This window comes from Cavia porcellus, unplaced genomic scaffold, assembly GCF_034190915.1.
Source record: "Cavia porcellus strain 051 isolate PalLab524CR breed Dunkin Hartley unplaced genomic scaffold, mCavPor4.1 scaffold_24, whole genome shotgun sequence".
In the NCBI taxonomy this organism is placed as follows: domain Eukaryota; kingdom Metazoa; phylum Chordata; class Mammalia; order Rodentia; family Caviidae; genus Cavia; species Cavia porcellus.
The window spans coordinates 29,241,027-29,261,165 of NW_026947507.1; the positions used below are offsets into that span (position 1 = coordinate 29,241,027).

At 33.0% G+C, this 20,139-nt stretch overlaps 1 protein-coding gene across 1 annotated transcript in view; it reads right to left on the minus strand.

Moving 5' to 3' along the window:
- Tll1 (tolloid like 1) overlaps positions 1–20,139 on the minus strand; it is a 186,483-nt gene that overhangs the window by 62,432 nt on the left and 103,912 nt on the right. Inside the window, exons 7-9 of the mRNA XM_063234796.1 lie at positions 18,192–18,297; positions 9,080–9,204; positions 551–666 (exon numbers count right to left, since the gene is read on the minus strand). Coding sequence (XP_063090866.1) covers positions 551–666; positions 9,080–9,204; positions 18,192–18,297 — 347 coding nt within the window. The remainder of the gene's footprint in view (positions 1–550; positions 667–9,079; positions 9,205–18,191; positions 18,298–20,139) is intronic.

Sequence of the window (20,139 nt, forward strand, 5' to 3'; positions counted from 1 at the left end):
GATAGCTAGCTCATTCATTTTTAGTCTTTCTATTTTGTACTGTAAGCACTTAAGACTAAGAATTTTCTTTTAAATACTATTTTGGTCATATTTTACAGGTTTGGTATTGGATATTTTTACAATTATAACAAAAGAATTTCTAATTTTTAATATAATTTCTTCTTTTTAATATAATTTCTAATTTTCAATATAATAAAATAAACATTTAGCTATGTATTTTTAAATTTTAAAATTTCTTCATGGCTATATTAAACATGTAGTCCTATATTTTTAGACTTTAAATGTGTGACTTTTCATGCTTATCTTTCTGATACTGACTTTTAATTTAATTTTGTCATATCTGAGAATATAATTTGTATTATTTAAACCTTTTTGTGGCATTTACATTTTAAAATTATAATTTTAAAAATTCTTAGTGAGCAATCTTTATTAATTTTCTGAATATCTGAAGAATGAAATAGGAATAAATGACAGAGAAAATTATATTTGACAATAATCAACATTTTTGCTTATAGAAATCTAACATAGAACTTGTGATGCTTTAAAGTACCTTCTCCCCTGGGGTCACAGAGATCCTCCAGATGCAGTGTGTGTAAGATGGGTAGCCGTTCGGGAATCCTGGAGAAGAGAGATTGCCATTGGAGTCCTGTAGAGTTTCTCCACAAGCTGAAAGCAAAAAAAGACAATTCTTTACTTTCTTTATAAAGAGCCTAGATAACACTAGCAATATTATAGACAGTAGTATATATTTGTATTTTACAAAATAATCTTTTAAGTATTTTTTATCTCTCTCTTACCAGAACTTCAGTGCCCTTGATGGTATCAGTACAGCTAACCATAATACAAAACTATGACACAAATAATCTTATAACCATAAACTACTCGCTTATTCATTGCCAGTAGTCAATTTAAAGGGCATGCACAATGAAGTTCAGGTCAGTGAATATTTTGTTGCTGTGGCTCTGGCACCAGGAAATAGCCCATTAATACATCCCATGTGGATTGAGACAGCATTTAACAGTGAGTATCATATGGAGGTTTAAAAATTTTAAATGAAAATTAGTAAGTAATCAATAAAGGTGGCATTGAAATATCATACATGATGAACTGTTTTAAAAATGAGAAAAATAGTGAAAGGTAAATAAAGAAGGAACATTCAGAAATAGCAAAAATCTAAATATTTATTGTCTCTTTTATGTTGATCAGGCATAGAAATTGCTTAGAAAAACTAGTACTTTTGTTTTTACTGAGCAGGTTTTATTCCTTGGATACAATTATCAAGGTATTTGAGAAAGCAAATTGTTGGCTGCACTGCGTTAAGATTTGCATTTGGCCAAAGCCACTGACAACATCAATGTATTTTAGGTTGTACCACTGCTTTTTGCAAGACAGGGTTGGAGCACAGGGTTTTTCCTTATTCATAATGATTCTACCAATGCAGCCAGTTATCTTTATAACCTCCACTCAACACACTACAAGAACAGCTCCTTTTCCCTGAAGGAGACCGTGATCAAAACTGAGATATTACCATATCCCATGCCAGAGCTACCAGCAGGTGAACTCTCATCTCATCCAGTCCTCAATAAATTATAAATGGGACTGCACATCTTGTGTTAGATAAAGAAAGGAAGATAATGGCTCCGAAAGCATAAAACAGAGCTATAAAAACAATCTGACACAATATAAATATTTATTCAGGAAAAGAGATATTACGGTTTGCACTACAAAATAAATGCAATTAGGAGTGAGTGAAGTTTCTTCTGATGAACCAGGAAGGTAAAAGAAAACTTAGCTCAAAATGAAAATCCTCAAGGTCAAAAATGCATAATTTAGCACTGTTCTATGCCTTATCTAGGACACTAGATAAATGCCACATTACAAGAAGCCTTAAAAAAGTGAAAATGTGTTAAGATTTTTCTTAATATAAACAATATACTTTAAGTAGCATCAGTTAATTGTGTTTCGGTGAAAATGTTACAGTTTACAGCAGCTTAAAAATTAATTCTCTAAACCAAAAAGAATGCTGGCACTGTACTTTTGTTGAAGTACAACTGAAGAATCAACTAACCTATAAATATAAATGATACTGTTATGATTAAAAAGAAATGCTCTTACAGCACATAAAGGAAAATATAACATATAATTCAAAGTGCAGGTCCATAAAATAGTGCCTACTTATACTATAAAAGGTACAAACATCTGAAACTTGGGTAATCACTCGTGAATGTTCTTCAATAAATGTGACTGTTCCAAGCTACATGCAACATAATTATCCGAAGGCTACACTTCCTAGTACCCTAGATGCTTCAGCGTTTCCTGCTGTTTTCCGATTTATGTTCAGATATTTAAAAACTTTATTGCTCAAAGAACTAAAAGGAAATTTAAAAAGAAAGGAGGGTGCTGTTGAATTAAAATTGTCTGTCTGTCAACAGCAGTAAGGGGACAAAGAGACAAATTTAAGTGCTCAGATTGGCATTTATCAATCTCATCATCACTTTCATAAGGTTTTTTTGTGGAAGCCAAATAGGCTGTCTTCTTTATCCTTAACTGTCTTTGCGGGTGAGGAAAATCAATGATTGTTGAGGAAAATTATGTTTTACAACTCTTTGCCGAGTGATATTTAAGAAAAGCTTATACAAAGAGACAAACTATTATGATCAATCGTTCAGTAAAAATTATAGCACCACAATTAATATTAGGTAAATCTTAGAAGCAGCAAAAATAACAATCAACAGATGAATGGATAGTGAACATGCAGTAGATATCCAATGTAGTAGCACTAGGTCATAAAAAGTGATAAATTTGAGTTATTTGTAGGAAAATGAATGTACCTTGAGATGGTAATGCTAAGTGAAATGAATCAGATGAAGAAAACTAAATATTGCATCGTTTCTTATATAAGGAACCCAAAGTATAAATGACTTTAAAAGAAAAATGAAAGATAAATATTGTGGTGAAGGGGAAGGGAATCTGGAGATGGCAAGACAGAAGCAGAGGCAAATTGAAGCAAAATGGATTAAAATGTGATATATATAATCTATATATGATATTTATATATAAATATATTCCACATGATGTAAACATTTGTTATGTACTATAAAGCAAAAACATGCACTAGTTGTAAAAATGAAAAAATTACTTCTGAAAAGAAGATATAAAAATCAAAACCACAAGCATAAACATAAAATAATCATTATTATTTGACCCAGATCACTGTTGAACTAGATAATGTACATGTATCTTCTTTAACATGGAAACTTTGCACTTGAATTGTATAAACATAATTTAAATGATGTATTGTTGAATAGTTGTTATATATTCTCATCCTTTTAAGGCAGGTTTTAATTTGCAATAGACTATGCCAACTCCTACAAATTATTCTTTTCAAATATCTATAGCACTAAACAAATATCAGAAGTTGAGAATTTCACTTTCTCCATATTTTTCAAGAATTCATTTATAAACTGAGCTTGTGTCACAACTCTGTGCTACCAGCACTCTGGGAGACTGAAGCAGGAGGGTGAAAAGTGAGACCAGCCTGGGTAATTTATTAAGAATTTATCAGAAAATTTTTTAAAAATTGAAAGAGAGCTAGGGATGTAGCTCAACACAAAGGTCCTGGGTTCAATCTGCAATATAAAAAATTGTGTAATTTTTACTGAAGGTCACGTTAACCATGGTTGCTACACAATAATTTGTATTGAGTTAATGTCCAAATAAGTAGATAAACTCTAGTTTTAGGAAAGAAATAAAACATGTGTAATCAATGTAAGAATATTTAACATAAATTATTAATAAATCCATGACTTTTAAAGTTTTCAGCATTTAAAAAATTATGTTTTAAAATGATTTTTAAAATAAAATCTATAAAAGAAACCCAGAGCCATTAGCCAAGCAAGAATGGTAAGATAAATTGCTAGAAGATTTAACATGCATTCTTGTAGTAACTGCACAGCCATGCCTCTAGTCACTTATACGAAAGATTATTATCTTCAAAAGCTCTTTTATTTTTATAAATCAATTTTTATATCATTATTAAATTTCTATGCTAGGTGATTATGTAGTTTGCACTTTAGTTGTTCTCCAAGGCCTACGTGGTAAAGAATTGGTCCCCAATGTAGAGCTATCAGGAAGTGGCAGAAACCTTCTGAGATGGGGCTTAGAGGGGTTGTTAGTCACAGGTTACACACTCTGGAAGGCGATCTGGGACTACAGTCCCTTCCTCGTGCTCTCTGTGATTTTCCAGCCATTAGCTGAGCAGCTTTGCTATGCTGTACCTTGGTCATGATGTGCTGTTTTGCTGATGGCCCAAGCGGAAATGCATCAATCAGAGGTGGATCAGAATGTTCAAATGTGTGGGGCTAAATAAAATCTATCTTTTTTATAAATCATTTATCTCACGTATTTATTATAGTAATCCGGAGCCTAAGTAACCCAGTAACTAAGGAAGACTGAGAAAACTAGAAATGTGGAAAATATTCGTATTAATACTTGGTCTAAATTAAAAACTAGTTTTATGCACAAAGGTCATTTTAGAAAAACTGAATGAAGACAAAATGCAAATAAAGACCACGAGGAAGAGTTAAATTAAGTATCTTAGAAATAAGAGAAATAAAAGTCTTAAAATTGCAGCAGAGAAAAATACATCTAGGAAATAAAATTCACAAGTGAAAAGAGTCTCAAAAAAAGAGAGAGAGAGAACAAATAAATCACAGAGAAAGAGCAGAGATGCTATAATTCAGGTGCCCTAGAAAGGATCATCTTCGTTAGCAAACTGCTAATTACTGGGATAAAGGACAATGGAGAGTTGTCATGGTGACCCATCTTTCACCCCATATGGATGTTTCCTGTCCTAACAAGATTTAGAATCCAAGGTGTTATAATGACAGGCAAGTTAGATTAACTGGTGTTCTTTAAAATGTCTAAATACTGTGAAGGTTTTGAGGCCTTCACAAGGATGCAAGACTGGCTCTGGGGGAGAAAAAGTGAAAAAATTATTCACTCCAAGGTGGAGCAGCTCTGCCTTCCCTTCCTAGTCCCTTTCTGGGCCCCTGATGGGTTGGTGCTGGAGTGACCTATCTCAGCAGTGGTAGGCCATGAAGGATCATTCTCATCTTCTTTGCTTGTAAGTGATTCATAAGATTTTGTTTGGCCTGTTTCTGAAATTAAAAGCAAGAAATGAGAACAATTCTAGACTCTGAAAAATGTACCTTCTAATCATCACTTTAAATATCTAACTTTACACTTGTGTTGAGTTCTTATGATGATTAGGTACTGGCTATGCAATAAATAAAATTTCATATGTCAACTTAACTTATATTTGAGCATCCATAGATAAATATAAAAATGAATTACAAGGTATTTATCAGCTATAAAGTTATACAAGATAACAATTAATATTACTTCACAAAATTAAACATAACACACATTTTTCATGTGTTTACCTTGTAATCATTTTAAAACCATAAAACCATTCTTTATATTATTTAATATGAAATGAAAATATTCACAGTATATTAGAAACTTGCCCTTTAAAACTTGGGGCATGGGCTGGGGATTTAGCTCAGTGGTTCAAGTGCTTTCCTGGTAAGTGTGAAGTCGTGAGTTTGATCTCCAGTACCAAAATAAAATAAGTAAATAAATTCAGGGCTCGAAGTATCAAAGACCATAAAAACCATAACCTTGTCTCTAGCTGGACACATTACTATCCCAGTATGCCTTTCAAAATGAGACTACGAAATAGCTCTATAACTGCAGAGCAGATAGTTTGATTATAAACATGAGAAAAATGACATAAAATGTAGTTAAATACGTTTTATCGGCCCTATTCACCAGTAATTTCTAAGAGTAAGAGCAAGTTCAAGTCCAAAGGAGCACACAGTGTAGCATGTCTTTTCCCTTTCCCTTGATCCAGAGAATCCATAAGCTGTAACATAGCCATGCGCCTTTTATAGTACTTTAAAAATACAGGGTATCGTCTACACAGATGATAGTGCTTTCATGAACATACTGTACTAAGCAAAACAGTGTATTAATTATGTCCATTTATGTTCATTTACAAAATGTCTCAAGTGGAAACTGTCTTCCTGTTAATAACTGAAATATGAAGAGCCATAGATTAAAATTAAATTCTGATGTTGTAATTTGATTACTTTTTCATTTTTACTAACTTTCCTAAAACTCAGTATTCAAACATCTTGCAGTGTGCTTTTGTATACATACATAATACACATATACACACACTGTGATCAAAAAATACAGTGAATATCTACTTAACAAATCTTTACTACAGTAAAAGACACAATGTTGTTAATGCCCCTTGAACTATTCCCCACTCTTCAGAAAGACTCATTCTATTGTTACTATGAATTTCCAAAACAGCTGTTGAGGTCCTCTCTTTTGTGTGTTGGTACCGGAGGTCCAGCTCACAACCTCATGCTTGCCAGGCAGGTACTGTGCCGCTGAGCTATATCTCCATGCCCTCAGGGGCCTCTTCTATGAGTGTCTTGAGTTGTACTGTCATGGCTGTCTCGGTGTCCTAAATGCATTGAAAATGTCTACCTGTCATGGTCATTTTGACACTGGGGAAGAGTCAGAGCTCACACAGCGCAAAGGCCGGTGACTGGAGTGGTTGAGGACACCCTGCGATGTTCTTAGGAGACAGCCTTTCCAGTGAGGGCCACTCGGCAGCAGCATTCACCATGGTCAGAATCCCATCTTAGGACGCCCTCACGGAGAGGACTTTCAGACCTGCTTTGAAGCTGATAGGAATGGCAGCAGGAGAGTGTTTGACATGAGGGCAAATACTATAGAGGACCTAATGCAATGTGTCCTTTAGTGTAATAATTTCTACAAATGTAAATATCCACTGTATATATGATCACACCAGGTACCACTAAAGAAATAAAACAGTTTTAAATTCAAGTTATTTAGTTACTATTAATCACATAACCTTCCCTTTTTAAAAAGTTAAAATCTTATGTATTCTGTTACTGAAAATTAGTGAAGGTTCATCCCCATCTCGTGCCATAGTGGTGCCATCCTCTTATAAATTCATTTTTCCTATAAAAATTTGCAGTAAAATATAAAATAATACCACCTATGTATATAAATTTTACATGCATATATGAAACATTTTAATTTAAAGGCATTTTTTCAAGTATAAATACAATGCATGCAAGATCCTGAAGTAAATTTATAAACATTAAATAGAAGTATCTTCATATATATGAAAATTATATTAGTTAGACAAGTAGGTTTATGCATAAAAGAAAACGATCTAAAGCTTATGCTAAATACTGAAACATTAAAGTTGTAAAAAATGTTTAACTACAACTTTAAATTTCAAACTATCTGAAAACTGCCCTCCTGAAAACTTAATGGACCTCAATTACAGAGTAACTATTACAATAAAACAAAGTGATTCATGGTTTTCCTTAGCAGGTTTGATTTTAATGTAGAGGAAATTTTAGCAAAATCTATTGAGTAGAATAAGTGAATTAATGCCCCATACCCACAGTGAATTATGAACTTTCTAGCTATTTCCTGTGATTATTCAATCAATTGACTTTTTTATGGTTCACAGTTTACCTATTCAACAAAACGGATCTAAACCATATGGCAATAAATCCATTTTACATTTCTGGGAGGGAAGTAACTCATCCTTTCCTGTCTGTATCTAAAAGGGAAAACTTTTCTAGAATGACACCATAGTACAATAAACTTAATAGACCAACTTCCTGGAAAACCATTAGATAAATTAGAAATAATTATTAAATAAACATTCAATGATTAATATACACACCATCTCTGAATTTCTGCAAAAAAATTATTCATATGGCAGCCAATTAAAACTTTTTAGTTGTATTTCCACCTGCAAGTATAGTATCTGGAGCAATAATTTCAAAAGCCCATTCCACAACTTGATATCAGAAAAAAAGGAAGATTGCGTGGGCAAACAATTTGAAGAAAGCTGTGTTAAATAAAATTAGGCATTTTTCTTTGGTGAGTAGATAAGAGGTAAATACAGGTCACAATATTTGCAGTTTGGAACAGAATCTTTTTACTTTTGTGATCATCATAGTAGCACTTCATTAGATTACTCTGATGAAGACCAACTTTATTCAAATAGCAAAATATCCTGTAGCTCATTAACAAATGGTTAGCACATTTTTACAACAAATTCATAAACTCATACTTATTTTTAAAAAGTTTTAGACAGTGCTGGATGTTAAGCCCAGGGCCTTTGTATTGAGCTATGTTTCTACTTCATTTATTATTTTTAGTTGGAGACAGGATCTTGCTAAATTGCCCAGGCCAGGCAAGGATCAAACTTGCATCCTCCTGACTCAACCTCCCAGTCTTCTCGGATTACAGCCCTGCAATTACCACCAGGCCTAGTTTCATAAAATTTTAGTTTATATACCATTAAAGATGGTTCCTGCAAGGAAAGATCATTCAGAATCTGATTCTGACAAATACATTCTTTTTGTGATCACAAAGAAAGAACATTTGACTGTAACATACTGTGGCCATTTACTAATGATCAAACCACCATTCTATTTGACTTTTTTTACTAATTAAATGAAGATAAATTAATGACTAAAATGAAAATAAATTTTGTGCTTAAACCTTGATATCTAGGATGTGAGGGCGATCTGGCTGCGAAATCTGACACCCCATTGATCACCAGGGTTGATTCGGCTGATCTGGCTGGCTAGGTGGGTGTCCCCTCCTCCCTCAATGATCCATGTGCATCCCTCCCGAAGCTGCATGCTCAGTCGAAGAGGATGACTACCCCCGATTGAGGAGGACTGTTCCTCAGTCAAGGGTGTACGAGTGTAGCTGCGCTCCCCTGCTAGAACCTCCAAACAAACTTTAATATCTAGCAACTTGCTTTTACTTAAAACGATAGAATTTTCCAGGTTTTTTCTACCACATGTTACACTTACTGACTTTGATGTGTACACATCACTTGCCAGCATAGAGAAAGACAAGTAAACACGTGAGTCATCTGTGGCTTGTGCATCTTTAAGAGCACAGCCAGACAACTATGCTTCCGTGTTGTATGGTGCAATACCTGGACATCTATACAGCTTTCTTGCCTGTGCAATATCTCCTTTGCTCAACCGGGTCCGCTGGCCAATCACCGGCCGAATGCCATTGTCATCACGGGAGGGGAGAATGGTGTCCAGAAACATCCCCCTGAAAAGACAGATGCAAACCACACCTAAGTCACCAAACTGAAACCCACATAATCTTAACAAGCATAGGGTGATTCTTTTGTCAAAAGGCTAGTATTTTAAGTCAACAAAAGGAGAAATATGCCAGTGCAGGCTTAAAACAGTGTTAGAGGTTTCAAAACACTCTCATCCAAGTAAACATAAAACTGTGCATTAAAAGGGTGTGTCTCACATAAAGACTGTGATATTTGCTTTTTCCTTAGAATTATATATGATGTACTCACGAAAATAGGAGATATTGTAGTCCCTCGCAAAGCCCAGCTTTTGTATTACCCATCCACAAAGGTCTAAGAGCCCCTTAGGTGACCAGTTTTTAAAACATTTCTTCCTCATGAGTGAAAAAATGTAAGCAGCAAACCAGAAGCTAATTTTGAGGAGTTAAAACAGTGATTTCAAGTAATACTCTTAGAAACCCAGGTGTCATTCTAGTATATATTAAAGCAACAAGGAAAAAAAGACAGTCAACTTTAGACAGGACAAAAAATACACACATTTAGGGGCTGGGGACTTAGCTCAGCGGCATAAGCACCTGCCTTGCAAGCAGGCAGTCGTGAGCTTGATCCCCAGTACCGATAAACAGACAAAAAAAAATACACACATTTATAAATGTGTGTATTTTTTTTTCAAATTTTGTATGGTTAAATCAATAAGCAAAAAAGCCTAATGAAAGTTTTAATAAGACTAAGCTATAGACACCGAGTTAGAGTCAAGGTTATGGTAGAAGACTTTGTATTTTTCCTAATATGCATAATTTAAAATTCTGACTACAATGTACTAAATATACAAACAAATTTTGCCAAGTTTATCACACATTTACAACACTAAAAGGAGCACTAAGCTTAACAGTTAAATGGACTGGGACTATTCCAAGGCATTTAAAAGTACGAAGGTTGTGGATGTGGATTTTCAATACAACAAAAAATAAAAGGAGGAATTTGTACAAAAAATAGTTTAAATGAAAAAATTTCATTTACAATCTTTTAAATTCAGATGATCAACAAGACTTTTTATTCCAAACTTATAAATGAATGTTTGACTTTTAAAGTACAGATTAGCTCTACTTATTCTTTCAATTATCAAATAATTATTCAACACTGTTTTGGGCATGAATTTATACTGATAATTTTTTTTAAAAACACAGTAATTCTTCCTTGTGTAATTTTAGCAGGATAATGAAAGAAAAAGGATACCCAAAGGATAGTCAAAGGTACCATGGAAAAAGATTAAAAGATGTATATTTACTATAGACTGTTATATGGCTTTCAAATAGAGTAAAGAAAGAAAATAGAATTTTTAGAATTCCACAGTTTAGTCAAACATGAAGGAAGCAAAGCTCAAAGATATATGTGTAACTATGAGTAGAAAGTTTCAGAAAAAAATATCAAATGTAATGGGTCACAAATGAGATGCCCCTGAAAGAGTCTGAACACCAGCCAGAGAATCTGACTCTTATCCATGGATAATAATCTATAGGGAAATGGGAAACAAAAGGGCAACATGATATATAAGTAACACGATGCACAAATAATTTATAACTAAATTCTTCAGCTGTTACATAAGAAAGAGAGTGATTACTTTTAGGTATAGCTCATACTGGGGAGGCTATAACTCTTTCCAATCAGATCTAAGAATACACAACACACTCTATACATCTGCCCGACATGAGTAAAGAAGTAGAGACAATGATTTATGGGAATTAATCATTAAAAGTGATCACTGGCACCTATTTTTAAGATGACACTTCAAGTTCCACAATGTAACTGAAAAGGTAAATTAAATTATAAGTTAGCATTGAAAACAACCATTCTCAATGACGCTTCATGAATCAACAGATACAGTAAGTAGGTAGATCTAAATTAATGAAGTGTTATAATTTCTGTAGTTATTCACTAATAACAGAAATATTTTCTATTTCTAAAAATAAATTTATAATCTTCAAATTTTCTTTTATTTTCAGCTTTCATGAAAGATTCAAAGAGAATCTTGACAAAAGCCAAAAACCTATGCTAGAAGAAAGGTAGCTTCTTTTTAAATGATGCTGAGAAAACTCACTATAAACACTTGAAGACTGGATCTAGAATCTTGTCTTTCACCATGTAATTACATAAAATCCAAGTGGACCAAAGATCTAAATATTAAAGCAAATAATCTGCTGGAAGATAAAAACAGTTAAAACCCTTGAACATAGGAATCATCAAGGACTTTTTAAACAGAATACCAATTACATAAGAAGTAACATCAAGAAAAAAATCCATATCATTAAAAATTTCTGCACAACAAAAGAAACAACCAACAGAGTGAAAGGACAACCTACAGAATAGAAAAAAATAACTTTTGAAGCTACTACTTAGAGAACTGTCTTAGTTTCATTGCTGAGACAAAATACGTCAAAGTCAAAGGTTTATTTAGCTCACAGTTTGTAGAGGTGTCAGTCCATAATTGGTTGGCTCCAAGGCAGGAGAGCATCACAGAGGAGAAACAGTTCATGGTAGGGAGTAGATAGCAAAGCAATAGGGGCAACCACTATTCTTTCTATCCTTCATATTTTATCTCAGCTACTGAGGGCAGACAGCACTCACACCCTTAGTCCTACTGCCCTTGATGCTAGCATTGCACCAAGAATTAATTCCAGCATCATACACTTTCCATAGAGCCACCTCTGAAAATTCCCATCTATGACCAAATGAGGCTTAGAATAGACATCAAAACATAGCCACAACAATGACTAATGTCTAGAAATACACAAATAACTCCAAAAACTAGTCCTCCCCAAATAAAAGACCCCATGGAAAAATGAATTGAACAAAGTCTTTTCAGAAGAGGAAATACAAGTGGCCAATAAAGAAATGTTCAACACCTCCAGCTATTAGAGAAATTCAAATTAAAACAACATAGAGATATCACTTATTCCAAGAAAAATAGCCATTATCAAGACATTGAATAAAAAAACAAATGCTTGTGAGCTGTGAGGGGGAGATGAAACTCTCCTACATTACTGTAAACCACAAAGGAAAACATTATGGAGCTTCTTCGGGGAACTAAAAACAGAAATTTCACTTAACCCAGCTATTCCACTTCTATGTATTCACCAAGAGTTAAAAACATTGCACTACAGTGACACACTCATGTTTATAAAGTACAGCTCATCAGAGCTAAAACTTGCAAGTGGTCTGTGTGTCCATCCACAGATGAACAGATAAAGAAAATGTAATTGTACACTATGGTATACTATTCTGGCATAAAGAAGGCTAAATCTGAATCACTTATAAGAAAATAGATGTATTTTGGGACAATAATGTTAACTGAAACATGATGCAGATGGTTAAATATCACAGAATTTCTCTTATATTCAAAACTCAAAATACACATAAAGTGCAAAATAAAAAATGGATAACAGGAAGTAGTGAGATCTTTTTCAAAAGGGAAGCAGATCAAAAGATAAATGCAGGTGACTGAATTGGGAGGAGAAGGTAAAATAAACAGAATGAAGGTGTGTTATATACATGTACTAACTCCCTAAAATCATTATGTATTACAAACATGTACTAATAAACTTTTCATTGGAATTAATGCACTGCTGGAATTAAACAGTAAAATTTTAATTAAATAAATTTGTTTTTTTTAATAAATAGGTCTAGGGCATTTTGGAGTACATATACTTATTTTCAGACCACAGAATTATTTAAGTAGGCTCACTTCATCTACTGAGGTAACTTCTTTTCTATTTCTAAGAGAATCCTTTATTTCTTTGTTCTTTTTATCAGAAAGTAATGATCTTCTTTCTCCAGGTTTTGGCCATTAAGCAAAGTAAGCTCTTAGTAAACCTTCTTACTAAGTGTTATGGTTTAAAAACTGGTGGTCAAGTTAAAACCAGCTGAATTAAATCAGCATGGTGCTGAGTGTAGATGTTCCACCAGAGGAAAGTTGCCAGCATAAATAGAGACGTGGATAAGAAGAGCGAGGTGTTGTGGGTTTCTCTAAGTGTTCCTGTTCGAGCCATTGGCTCTCCTAGAGGAGCTCATCATGACTAGCTTTCCCAGTGTGAGTACTACTATTGTCAGCAGAGGAGCTTGTGACCTTGTTGGTGAAACTGGCCATGGTTCACTTTGGGGGAGCTCTGGTCCTTACGTTGACTGGCGTGAGTCCTTCTTGTGGGTTCTAGATCTCCAGCTGGACTCATAGAACCCATTGTCATGGGCTGTGGATCTTCAGCTGGACTCATGTAGGACATTGCTGTGGATCTAGGCCCTTGGCTGAATATTCTGGGTCTTTTAGTGTTGTGGACAGATTTCCTGCACTTTCTGTGTTTAACGCTGGATGACCATCATAAATTCAGTGTCCTGATTCTAATTGTCCTTCATACAACCCCTAATTACAACACTAAGGTACTATCAATGGGGCTGAAACAGAGTGTAGCTAATCTCTATTTTTAATTTGCTTTAGTCACAATAAAAAGATAACTTAGCCAAAAGAACTGTGTAAAAATTTATAGCTCTTTTCCTAACTAAATTGGGCAAGCTCTAGGTTCCAAGTATCCATGCACACTAAAGCTTCATAGATAAAAGCCATAGTCTTTCAATAAGTGAGTTCCTAAATCTATTGATGATCTACATTCATGAAAACAACTGAAACTTTTATGAACTGTTCAGAACCTACAAAAGTTTCCAAATAAAATGAACTATAAAACTTAAAACCAAAATTTTATGATCACCTCTATTTGATGTAAAACACATATTTGACAAAGTTGAACATTCTTTCCTGATAAACTCTCAACAAATTAGAATAAGGAGAAATTGTATCAACTTAATAGAGGCCATATGTAAAAGGCCCACAGCTAATGTTACACTCAACGATAGAAAACAAAGCTTTTCCCTCTAAGTTCAGGAATAAGGTAAAGATACCCATTCTCAGCATTTCTACTCATCAGAGGACTTAAAGTCCTAGCCAGAGAAATTTTTAAAAAATAAAGAAAAAGGAAAAAAGGAAGGTAGGTAGGGGCAGAGAACAAAGAAGATAATAACATGAATACAAACTGACAAGAAAGAAGTCGAATTATCTCTAATCATAGATGCCATGATCTTATATGTAGAAATCGCTAAACACCTGTTTCTGTCTCTATCACTCTCTGTCTCTCACACACACACACACACACACACACACACACCCTCTTAGAACTTGTTTGAACTAATGAACAAATCCAGTAACATGAGATACAAGACGATTTTCATTTCTATTCACTAGCAAAAATCCAAAAAGGCAGTGAAGAAAAATTTACAATAGAATCAAAAAAGAATAAAAAGAATAAAAATGATTTAGTAATAGATCTGATGAAGAATGAGAAAGATAAACAATGAAACAAAATGGGCTGTTGAAAGAAATTAAAGATGAACAGGTATGGTGGTGCACCCCTGGAATCCCAGCATATTGGTGCTGAGACAGGAGGATCACAGATCTGTGTTTATTTAGTCCGGGTTACAGAGGGAGTTTAAGACTTGCCCAAACTATGTATATGAGCCTGTCTCAAACAAATCAACAGCCAAAAGGAAAAAAAAAATGAAAGAAAAAGCAAGTAAATGAGAAGTCCCTGCCTTCATGGATCAAAACCTTAATGTTTTTAATATACCAATATTATCAATAATATTCAATATTTAATTGCATATTAAATAGCTTTTTCCAGACATTAAAAAACAATCACACTTAGAATCATGTAATCTCAAATAATACCACGTCTGAAACAATTTCATAACGAAAACAAAATCAAAGAATTTGCACTCCAACTTTAGAGAAACAATTTTAGAGTATATTACAAAAGAACAAGAGTCAAAAGACTATACTACTGATATAATCACAAGCCTAAAGATCAGTTAAATAAAATGGAGGCCCAGAAATAACCTCACATATATTATCTGTAACAAAACTATCACAACCATTCACTGGGAAAAGGAGAGTCTTTTCTACAAGTGGTGACAGTAAAACTGGATACTAGTTTGTGGTGCCACCGGAATAAATTTAGCCTTTAATCCTACACCATTTCAGAGTGAACTCAAAATGGATTGAAGATGTCAACATAAAATGTAAAACTCCCAAAGAAAATGGAGAAAGCCTTATGATATCAGACAGAGTAGTGATTTGTTAAATTTGGTATCAAAAGATAAGCCTTGAAATTAAAAGTACATTATGAGGGCTACATGAAATTTAAAATACTTTGTACCTCAAATGACACAATAAACAAAATTAAAAGGCAACCTATGGAAATGGAGATATTTGCAAATCATGTAGTTGAAAAATGACTAAATATCCAGTTTATATAAAGAACTCTTAATACTCAACAACAAAATAACAACCTGATTTAAAACTAAGCAAAGGCATTATCTCAAAAGATGATAAATGATCACCAGGAATATGAAATGATATTAAACTGATCACTAAAAGTTGCTCCCTAATCATCAGAGAATTGTAACTCAAGATCCTAATTATATATTGCCTCATACCCAATACCTACCAATAAAACAATAGAAAGTAAAAAGTGTTGGTACGGATAAGTAGAAATTGGTAGTCTCGTGTACTTTCCTTGAAGAATAAAGTGATTCAGTCACTATGGAAAAGAGCATAAAACTTGTTCAAAACATTAAAGTAGAATTGGAGTGTAATCCAATAATCCCAGTTCTAGGTATATATCCTAAAGAATTTATGCTTATAATAGCACTATTCACAATAGCCAAGAAGTAAAAGCAACCAATATGTCCTCTGACAAATTGAGGGATTAAAAAAAAAAAGAAGTATATAACAGATAATGGATTATTACCTATCAATATTATAGAAGAAAATCATATCACATGTTACACCCTGGATAAATCCTGAGACAAAATTACTAAGTGAAATAAGCCAGGCAAAAAATGAAAAATACTGAATGATTCCAATTATAGGAAGCACTTAAAGTAATTTTATGTCACAGAATGTAAAATATTGATTGAAAGTTACTAAGGGTGGAGGAGTGAGGAGACAGGGAAGTTATGTGTTTACTGAACACAGAGTTTCAGCTTGCAAAACGTAAATGTTCTAGAGACCTGCTTTACAGCAGTGTGAATGTACATCAGCACTATTAAACTGTAACCTTTTAAAATGTTTAAAATTTTACTGTATTTTTCTATAGTCTCAGTAAGAACCATCAAGAGTAGAACTATGTAGTAAGAACCATGAAAAGTAAAGCTAAGAAGTGTGTCAAAATTTTTATTTCCTGAAATCCGTCATGTAAATATGTTCATAAACATTATCTTTAATGTTTCGATAAGGCTGGGGATGTAGCTCAGTAGAATAAGAACCTGCCTGGCAAGCATGAGGTCATGAGTTTGATCCCCAGCCCCCCTGCCATTTAAGTCTCGATAAAACAATGGGGATTGAGTCATTTGGACTACTTCCCTTCTAACAAGCAGATATGCTTGCTCTCTTACAATCTGGGAGTATAAATCTATGAAAAAATAATAGGAAAATTTTGAAGCAATAAGATAGAATAATAGGGCAAGGCTGATCGGTATACAGCATGAAGGTGATTGAGGCGGGGAATGAACCACAAGCTTTAAAAGCACAGTAGTTTATGGGAAAGAGACAGACTGCCGTTACATATGGTAGGCTTCAGTAGAGTTTCATCATCTATGAAGGACAGAAAAAAGTAAGTTACTTTGTGGGACTCAAATATCTCCTCTAGAGAATTAAACTTCACATTAAATGAATTAAATTCACAAATTGAATTAAATTTGAATAATTCAAATCAGTTGCATAGAGAACAACCTTTGCTAACTGGGATCTAAACATTCATTTCTTAGGGATTTCTTTGTAAAAACTCATCTTTAACCACTCACATAAAAACGAAAATTTACAACCCTATTAAAGTCAAATTTTTGGATGTTTTCTTACAAGAATTTAAAATTCCAATTACAGTTAAAATAAATGTTTACATAGTTATTATATACAATTAATATATGTTTTAGTTTTAAATTCTTTCCTTTCCTAATACTTAGAGTTTTTACATTTGGGTTTCTGAAAAACTTAAAACTATGTCTATTTATTAGGGGCTCATTAATACAATCTTCTCTAATTTTCACCAAAAATTTCTAAAAATGGAAATAAATTTGGGTTATTTTTCTTCTGCTGCCTTTAAAAATGCTAGTGAACTGCTAAATGGGTATAAGTGGACAAAAAGAATGGTCAAAGTGGTCTTCAGAATGGAAATTCACATCAGTGGGAAAAAGGATGGGTGAGTTCAGTGCTTAAATGATTCCGAATTCCTTACCTTACCTGGGAACTATTTGTGTGATGGCCTCGTCTTTACAATGAAGTAGATCAAAACCCAAGTTTATTATATTTTTAGTTACAATGGATTATTGATGGAATAATATTAAGGTTAATGATTGGTGAGCTATGATTCTAGAAATGATACCGAAATAAATTACCTTCCTAATCTGTTCTTTGAGAATTTATCTAGTAATAACAATTGTTTAGCAATAATGGTACTTGAGTGACAAAAATGAAAATATACACTATAAAATACAAGTTACACAGATAATATGACGACTCAATGATTGATTTATTTGATTTACAAATGCCTTGTGTCATTAAATAATAATACTATGCCAATTTACTAAGCTAGTTTGTGTAGAGTTGTTTTATATGAGCTTCTTTACAATTTGGGGATGTAAAAATATTTAAATAATTCAATGTATTTTAAGGATCACCTTAAATTTATATGTTTGGTAAGAAATGTAGAAATATTTCTTAAAATGCCTTTTGTGCCTATTGGCTATGAATGTGAATCATTACTTTTCTACTTTATTTCTGCCATGAGGCAGAAACATTTGAAAGTGATTCTAGCAGGCATGTCAAACACAGTTTTGTGAGAAGTCAAATGATGGAAGGAATTAAAAGTCAAAAGGTATAACCTGAGACTCCAACCTTGAGAAGGTGTTCCTGGCATAGTGCATGATACTGTCAAAGTCATATCGTTCTCCAAGAGAGTTCACTTCTCCAGGCTCCATCTTCAGAAAATTGTACTCTTGACCTAAGAATCAGGGATAAATAAATTGCAGAAGACTTTCAACTGAAATAAGAGAGAACACTAAATCACTGATCTTGGTGGTTGCATTTGCATGCCAGCTCCAGCCTGAAATCATGTGTGAAAATCATGATTTCACTCTAATATTGTATTGAAAGAGCAACACTGCACCAGAACAAACTTAATTTCTGCAAAGGCATAACTCTTCTGCCACTTTATAATATTTGTTTCTTTAAAATATGCTGCTTATTTAGGTACTGTACAAATGTGTATAAAATTTATTTGTTTATCTAAGGAGTTTTGTACTTTTCTCTTTGAACTATATTTGCCCACACTCAAAAAAATTATATGCTATTTGTTTTAGATCCTTCCTAAGAAACACTACTATATAAAGATATAAAAAAATTAGTATAAATCCAACTTTGCGAGATTTACATGTATGAATTATTCACTAAAGATAAAGCAGGAACAAACATACTATCTTTTAAAAAATGGGTACTCCTTAAAAAGGAGGTTCTACTTTGAGAAATTTTTAATAATGAAGAATACACTTTCAAATTTAATTTTTTTCTCTTACATCTGTTATTTTAAAATTTATTTAATTTTAAATTAAATTTAAATTTATCCCCTTTAAAGTATTTAATTAAAGGGGATAATTAATTTAATTAAAGGGATTTCAAAAACAAGACAGTAAGAAATCAACAATAGTATATTACACATTGTTATCCTATAGTGGCTCAGACTACTCAATAAAGGCATGCAAAGATATTATAAGCCCTAAATTGTTTCTTTACTTCAGTTGCTGTTAATTTAAAATTTATTTTTGAAATCTTCACTTTTAATAGATTTTTCTACTGATTTTTTTTTACCATATGGTAATATTATTTCTTAAAATTTGAAAAAAACCCACAGATAAATATAAGGGTTTACTACTGTGGCTCTAAAAGACAATTTCTCCTGATAAGTGTTTAAAGTCTCAGTGACTCCATTTTCACAACTTACACCACCAAAGATGCACACTTTATTTCACACATGTAATTTAAAAAGCTTTGAAATATCAGAATATAAAACTAAGCTAATGAGATTCATATCAATAGCCCTAAAGCAAAACTCATATAGCTAAGTTTTTATTCTAGCTTCCATTTTACTATGAAATATACAAATATAACATTAAGAAAAAGTTTACAAAATCAATAAAGACACTGGGTTATGCCATAAAGCTCTTTTGTGACAGCAAAAAGCAATGTATACTCACTTTAACTTTAAGGATAAGGAAATCAACCCAGAGTTATAAAACCCACAGTCTAAAGTGGGTTAGTCTATCTTTTAAAGTGTTTTAGTCTATCTTTGAAAAAATCCACACAATAAATAATTTTAAATAAATTTATCAGCCTGTATAGTGAAATGTATGTTCCATAAATCACTAATATACTTGAGATACAACCATTCTCAAGAAGAATTTTGCATTCTATTCCACAGAAGCAACTGTTAAAACTCTTCATAAAGAATTTTCAGCCAATTATAATATTACCCATTCTTTTCTCCATTATTTTAAAGGGGATAAAACAAAACAAAATAATAAAATGAACCAAAGAAAAGTAATGAGAGTGACCTTGGATTTCAAAAACAAGACAGTAAGAAATCAACAATAGTATATTACACATTGCTATCCTCTAGTGGCTCAGACTACTCAATAAAGGCATGCAAAGTTAATCAGATATTATAAGTCCTCAATCGTTTCTTTACTTCAGTTGCTATCATTTTAGAAATTTAGCTTCTAAGTTTTTCTGTCTGTGTATCCTGGACTTCTTCTGGTGAGATATAAGCATGCAAGATTAATCAAACCAT